The sequence below is a fragment of the Sus scrofa genome, chromosome 5, assembly GCF_054392235.1.
Source record: "Sus scrofa isolate SSC_HxYL_T2T_F1_AM1 chromosome 5, Sscrofa_HxYL_maternal_Yorkshire_Landrace_v2.0, whole genome shotgun sequence".
Lineage (NCBI taxonomy): Eukaryota > Metazoa > Chordata > Mammalia > Artiodactyla > Suidae > Sus > Sus scrofa.
Window position 1 is genome coordinate 84,531,367 of NC_139387.1, and position 7,640 is coordinate 84,539,006.

The 7,640-nt window shown below is 44.0% G+C and overlaps 2 protein-coding genes across 6 annotated transcripts in view; one reads left to right on the forward strand and one right to left on the reverse strand.

The window, feature by feature from the left end:
- The window catches only part of SLC38A4 (solute carrier family 38 member 4), a 78,948-nt gene extending 75,650 nt beyond the window's left edge, over nt 1-3,298 (reverse strand). For 3 of the 5 annotated variants that reach the window (XM_013997965.3, XM_084957258.1, XM_084957257.1), the window contains exon 1: nt 3,219-3,298. The gene's annotated coding sequence lies outside the window, so the exon portion shown is untranslated. Of the gene's footprint in view, nt 1-1,797; nt 1,973-3,218 lie in introns of all 5 variants that reach the window. The other 2 variants (XM_084957254.1, XM_084957260.1) reach the window with 1 other exon arrangement.
- Nucleotides 1,537-6,858, forward strand: LOC106510389 (uncharacterized). The gene is made up of 2 exons (XM_021092584.2): nt 1,537-1,718; nt 2,371-6,858. The coding sequence occupies exons 1-2, from the start codon at nt 1,703-1,705 to the stop codon at nt 2,847-2,849; spliced, it is 495 nt and encodes a 164-aa protein (XP_020948243.2). The 5' UTR covers nt 1,537-1,702; the 3' UTR covers nt 2,850-6,858.
- The last annotated feature ends 782 nt before the right edge of the window (nt 6,859-7,640 follow it).

Sequence of the window (7,640 nt, forward strand, 5' to 3'; positions counted from 1 at the left end):
AATTATTGCTTTGGATATGTAAAAAGTGAAAAAAGTTTCATTTTTTTAAATAGAAAATATTAAGAATATTTGAAGGATAAGAGGATAAAAGGAACCTAAAAAACATGGCAGAAATGAACAAAGATGATGACATAAAAGACAGAAAACACTTAGCTCAGAAGTTCATAGGCGCTATATTTATTATGTTTGCTCTGAGGGTTTGATAAACTGAGAGGTAGCCATAGTTATAACATGCATTTCTCAAATGTCACTGCTAGAAAAATCCAGTCCTGGGGCTGGCAAAAATTAATTCTTAAACCACAGGATCATGTTTTGGGCTTTCTGTGGATAGGATTTGTCTCTAAAAGATGAAGAAGTCAGTTTGGGGTCCCTAGACATCACCTGTTCAGTTCTGCCCATGATAAAGTGCAAAGTAAAAGAAAATCGTTCTCTATTTTTGCTTTGTGTCATTTTGGTTTTGGTTGCACCCACAGCATAGGGATGTTCCCCGGCCAAAGATGGAAAGTGCGCCATAGCAGCGACCCAAGCCGCTGCTGTGACAATGCTGGATCCTTAACCCGCTGAGGCACAGGGGAACTCTGAAAGTTGTTCTTTACGCTTAAGAATAATTAATATCCAGATAAAACTTCCAGAGATGCTCTATGTTCTCTACACTGTGTAGATCCATTTCCTGATCTAGGAAACAAGTAGAATAATAGAACCTATCGCATCAAGTTGTTATGAGGGTCAAATGTTAACACAAAAGAAGCACTTAGTAACATATAAGGAATATATAATCATTGCTATGTCTGTGTGAGCCACTGTCATCCTTAATCCAGTAGAGACGAGCCGCCTGGGAGCCCTTAGCACCACATGCCCCTCTGGTGGAAAAGCTCAGGTCCTGCCCCTGCAGCCTTGAAAGCTACTTAACCCTTCCCCCAGTCTTCAGGTTTTTTGAGGCTTTGTGATAAAAATCAGCCTAATACAATCTTTCTGTCTCCGAACACATAGTGTATTCAGCACTTTGGGAAGATCAGATATTCTCTTCAGTGTCTCTATCCTTGGAAATTTCCACCCAGAACACAGATTTTCTGTTGATTCATTTATTGGAATCTGAGAGACTGTATCACACACATACACACACACACACACACACACACACACACTTCTTGTGTTCCTATGAGAGAGCCCACCAATCCACCCACTCTTTAGAGATTTGTTTGCAGTGTGGACAAAAACCAAACAAAAACCTGTGGGCTAATTTATAACCCACACTCCCACCCCCTCCCCCCACACACACAAAGTTAAAGTCTACAGAAGGCTAAAACCAAAGTTGAAACAAACCCCAGCAACCAGGCCCTGGAAATTGCGATCTGGGTGTCGGATGCTCTCTTGACAACATAAGGCAATTTGATCACAAAGATTACCTCTGCAGCTGCTCCGGGGAGCAAATAAAGATGAATGTAGGAAGCCAGGAAATTGGGAAACGGGCCATTCCTGGCGACAGTCTGGCCACTCCCTCCTTTCCTGAAGGGTGTGAAGGTGCACCCCAGTGGGTAACAAGGCCAGCAGGTCCAGCAGGCTTGGGGGATGCGGACCCGGTCAGGACGCAGAGCAGGGAAGAGAGGGGCCACGGCTACGCCTTCCCCTTTCCTCTCCGCAGGTAGAGACAGACTTTTTGCACCTGAGAGATACACATCAAGAGCCAACCTCTTCTCCTCTGATGAAACCAGGCCCAGGTATCTAACGGCTCTGCAGAGGACTGCGGGTGGGGATCTCAGGGTCCTCGCTGAGTATTTCAAGGCCCCCAAATCTTACCTCCTCAGTCCCCAGCGCGCGCCCTGGCACACGAGCGACGCAGTCTCCCGGGCCCGGGTTCCCAGGCTTCGTTCAACCCGGTCCTCCAACCAAGTCAGCAGCCCGGTGCGCATCTCCTGGGCTGGTGCGCGCGCGCGCACCGAAGGGACACTCTCCACCTCTCTCGGCCAGAACCCTAAGGGGAGCCGGGAGGTGCGCAGGTTTCACGCGTCCACCCCCAGCCCAGGGCGAACGCCTACCTGTGAGAAGAGCCCCTCCCTGCAGCCGCCAGCGGAGCCCGGGCTGGTACCCGCGCTCACCCCTCTCCTCCCCCGGACGCGGAGGTGCTCCCAGCTCTCCTTCCCAGGGAGCTCCCTGCGTCCCCGTTCCCCCCTCCATCCTCTCTTCCCTTCGTTCACTTCCTCCTCTCTCTTCCCTCCAACTCCTGTCCCTCCCGGCGTCTGGATGCCACACGATCTCTCCTTCTTCCCTTCTCTCTGGGCTTCTTCCTTATTCCCCGACGTCCTCTCTCCGTTTGCTCGGCTCCACTCTTCTTTCCACCGCATTTCTGCGCCGACTCTTCCTTCTTTCCAGGGCGCCCCAGGCTTCTCAGTTCGACGGCGCGGGATGCCTCGCTCAGCACCGCGGGCTCAGTCTTCAAACCTGCTCACCGCCCACCGCCAAGGCCCCTGGGACCCAGCTTTGCTCTCGCCTTTTTTCCTGCCCTGAAGAAGCCTCCCCAAACTTGCAGGTCTCCTGGGTGGCCCAGCTGTCAGCGACGATGGATCTATTTTAAGTGCTGCACCCACTGTCCCCGCTCTGAGGACACGGGCATGGGTCCCGCTACTAGGATAACACCTTCGGGGCACGAACCCGAGCTGACGCGGAGCCAGATCCCGCAGCCGGGACTCGGGCTTCCTCCGTCGGGCAGGCGGCCGGGCTACCGCGGTGGGAGGCTGTCTCAGGGCAAGCATCTCGAAATTCAAGAGCCCAGGGAATCCCGGGCCCGGGAGCGGGGGTGTCCCACACGGCAGCCACCCCCTGCCCTCCCCACCCCTGCACCCCCGGAATAGGCAGCCTTGGCATGGCCACCACTCCTGGCAAAGGGAGGCACAGGAACCCTCCCAGCCTGTGTCCTCACCGCACCCACCCCAACACACCCCGGTGTGCCCTGGTTTACTTAATTCTGTCATTCCAGTCGTTAGCCTGCAATAACCCGCCCAAAGTGGGATCCTTTGGGAAATGACAGTAAGGATTGGGGACCATCAACAAGACATGAAGAGCCACGGCGCCTGACCTAAGCCCCAGACTGTTTAATGAACGGCTGCACACACGTGTGCGTGTCCCCATGCGCACACACTCATCACCGGTAGGATCCAGCCACAAGTTTGCACAGTGACAAGTCTCTAAGTCTAACGGAAAATAGAAACAGCTTCACTCACCCGCCTTTTTCTTCCCTCTCCCGATTGGGATCCGGGGGAAAAGGATGGATTGAGAGACCCTTCTTTCTTTTCGCCTTTCTAAAGAGTGGAAATTTCCATCATGTGATAGGGGGCAGCATCCCCAGTGTCGCATTTCCTATGGACCCTCCCTTCCAGCCCAGCCACCAATCATCAGGCGGCAACCTGAGATGTAAACAAAAGCATCCTCCCAGGTGGGGCTGCCTTGTCCAGCTGTCCCCCAAGAGTGAAGCCTGGGACCTGCCAGCCCTTGAGCCCACTTTCCTGGGTTCACGGTGTGAGCTGGGCTTTTTTTGCGAGGAATTTTTTTGGGGATGATTAATTTTCTTCATTAGTCAAGGTTGCATTAATTGGATCTGTCTTATGTACAGAAATACACGTCGATCCTCATTTTGAAGTCTGGAAAAGAGCTTTGTTTTTCTCTCAATGGATGGCTCTAAACGTCCTCCAGGTTTGGGGATGTCAAACCTGAACTTGATATAAAGGGGGAAAAAAACAGCTGGGGAAGGGGTACCAAAAACGCCCTGTCATTCATAGTATAAATCACTTTATGCAAGAGCAGAGAAGAGACTAGCTTGCCAGCACTTAACCATCAGTAGGGGTCTTTAGTGGTAATTTTTTTTCCTAGGATTCCACGGTAAGAAATCTTCAGCATATACGGATTTAATAAACTGCACCATAATTTCATTTCTGCTTATCCAAGGCACTACCTATCACTCTAAAGAAAAATACCTATCACTCCTGTGGAGGCTCAGTGGTTAAAGAACCCAACTAGCATCCATGAGGATGCGGGTTCGATCCCTGGCCTCACTCAGTGGGTTAAGAATCCTTGTTCAGTAGGTTAAGGATTTGCATTGACACGAGCTGTGGTGTAGGTCACAGACTCAGCTCAGATTCCGCATTGCTGGGGCTCTGGTCTAGGCTGGTAGCTACAGCTCCAATTGGACCCCTAGCCTGGGAACCTCCATATGCTTCAGGTGTGGCCCTAAAAAGACAAAAACTAACAAACAAACAAACACCAAAAAAACAAACGAAAAAACCCACACCATTTTCTGAAGTTAATCGAAATTCCTGTTTCAAAGAAGGCCCAAGTAATATGTTCACAATGCCATGTTTATTCTATATTTGTCATTCTTTAAGGAACACTTTATTTTATTTCGGCTTATTCAGAATGGTCAGTCTCAGCATTTGTTCAGAACTTGAATACCTAGAACCCTCTCATTTTATGGTTCCCACTAACAAGTACACCAGCAGATCTTAGCACTTTAAGAAACAAGACAACAATAACAACAAGAAATCCATCTGGGTAATGCAGTGGTATTATAGTCAGAAATATTTAAAACTCTCCATTAATACATATTGCACAAACATTAAATTGTACTAAAACTATCCAACAATGCAAATTCAATAGAAGGATGATGCCATAAATACCCTCACTGAAACTACCATTTTGTTAGTGGTGGGTTTTCTTTCTTTTTTTCTTTTTTTGGCTCTAAATGTATGGACGTACCTGGGCCAGATATCAAACCTGAACTGCAGCAATGATCAGAGCCGCTGCAGTGACAACACAGATCCTTAACCTACTGAACCACAGGAGAACTCCTGGAGTTACCATTTTGAAACCTAAAAACAACTCATTAATGATTTAAATAGGATGTATAAGAAATATCTGTTTTGAAAGCTGATTATCCTTCACCTAATCAGATATGGTATACCTCTTTAGACTGTCATAAGAAGTTTCCATTTTATGAAATTAGAATACATCAGAATAATATGGTAGTCCCTTACACTTGTTGAAACTAGATTATATTTACACTACCACACTTCTCCGTTGATTCTAATTTAGTAACTATAAACTCTTTTATAAAGCTATATAATGTCAAAATTGGTAAGATTAGGAGAGGATTAATGAGATATCAAGATAGAGATATATTTCTCTCTGCCTAACTTGGTATTTAGTAAAATCAAAATCCAGGATACTAAAATGAAAATCGATTCCAGAGAAAATACACATAAAGAGGATTAATGCAGTCTTAGATACGATACTAGTTTACTGTGCAACTGATCAGCCCTTTAATGAATTGCTTATTTAATCAATTCTTGATCTCTATATCTTAGCCACCACAGAAGAGATTGAAGACAGAGATTCATTGCTTAATTTACTAGAGAACTGTGGATTATTTGTCTATGCATGTGCTATAAATACTCATCAGGTGTGAGCTGAAGTAAAATGAGCTGCATTAATCTATAAAGCAATGGACTGCTGAGCAAAATTCAAATTTGTCCTCTTTTGTAGCTCTCGGACCTAGAGTTTTAGAAGAGCTCGGAGCAATGTCTGGGGGATATGAGACAAAGGACAAGCCCTTGTCTTCCATGCTCTTATCAAAACCTTGAGGCTTTAATGACTACATTGAATCTATCCAACAATCCTCAAGGGTTTGTTTTAAACCAGTGTTGGAAGGAGGTGAAGCAGCCCTAACCAGGAACATGAATATCCCTGCAGAACCACATTGTGAAACATATTTTGATTTATTATCAGATCATTTGCTGGCTCTGGCACCGACAACCTGAGTGCTAATCTCAGAGCCGATGTGCTTCGGTTCTTAGTGACTCAGTTTCTCCATGCTAAAAATAGAGAATGTTTCTTCATATATGGTTTTCCTTCCCTTTTTTCAGACAGTGCTACGAACTCAAATAGTGATGGAAGAATAGAAAGTGTTAGCAGCTGACGATAAAAAGGCTAGAACTGTCAGAATTTACTCCCTTTTGAACAAAGCTGAATTAATTGAAATTCTCTAAAATCATACATATTAACACACTGGCCCTAGGAATGATTATTGGTTTTGTTGTGGAGTCTAAGAAAAGTCTCTCTTAAAAATATTCCTCAAATAGATTTCCTTCGAACTAGAGCTAATACTTAAGAACAGAGTTTTATGCTGCAATACGTTTGGAAAACATTCTGCTAAAAGTTATTTGGGGTTAGCAAATGCAAACTATTCCATTTAGAATGGATAAGCAATGAGGTCCTACTATACAGCACAGGGAACTCTATCCAGTCTCTTGGGATAGACCATGATGGAAGATAGTATGAGAAAGGGAATGTATGTATATCTATGACTGGATCACTTCGCTGTACAGCAGAAATTGGCATGACATCGTAAATCAATTACACTTTAATTTTAAAAAAGAAATAAAGTAGATTAGTGGTTGTCTAGGGCTGTGGTAGGAGGAAGTGGGAGAGATGGAGAGGGACTGCTAACGGATTTCTTTTGGGGAATGACAAAAATATTCTAAAATTCTGTTGTGATGGTTCTGCAACTCTGTGAATATACTGAAATTAATTTAATTGTCTTTTTAAATGGGTCAGTTTTATTGTATGTGAATTGTGTTTCGGAAAAGTTTTAAAGACATTATAAAAAGAAAAAAAATATTACTGAAGGATTCCTCAAAAGTTTGAATCATTCTCTTGAAGGTGGGATGGAGCACGCTGTATTTCTCTATGACCATGAGCTCCTTTTTTGGAGAAAGCTTTCTAAGGTCTTATCATTCAGAGAGCAATCATTCCTGAATTTTAGTATAAATAAATGTCCCAGGAAGGAAATAAACACAGTTATTATTCAGACATCTCATGCATGAAGTTCCTTGATTTATGGATCATCATTGCGAAGTTTGCAGTGATTTTAGTAAACTTTAGTTTAAATTTGCTTTCGTTGATAGTAGACTTAACATGGATTATTTTTCCAATTAATACTTATTGCAATTAGTAAAATGACTGTAGGTTAAAAAATACCTTACTAGATATTATGCCACGTGATACTAAAATAAGCCCACTATGTAGATATTACTATTTTCTCCATTTCATGGGAAAGAAAAATGAGATTCAAAGAGGCTGAATGACTTCTCTGAAGACACAGAGCCGATAAATTAAGAGACTGGACCATGAACCAGGGTTTCTGGCTTCCAATTCAGTGTCTCCCCTCCCACAGCCCACCTTCCTTTTTATCTGAGCATTTTCTTTACTGAAACTGATCATTGTTTTCCTACCTATAATGTAGTCAGTCCTGAATGGCATGGTTAGCCACACAATTATGAATTTTAAATAATTACTATAAAAGTAATTTTCTCTTTATTATAATCACAGGAGCCTCTACAAACGTCACATCTCAAGATCATGGTTTTCTTTTCCATGAATTTGTATTTGATTTACGTGAGAAACCAAGTGATACCATGAATTATGCTTATGGATGAATTTCTTTAGTATTATGTTCTCTCAGTGGGCTAGATTTCTTCTTGGCACGAGGACAAAGATACTGTCTCGGTTTCACACATGATGAAACAACTAGATACTGGATCTCAAAACAGAACTATCAAACTAGATCTGGGATATTAGAAGATCCAACTCTA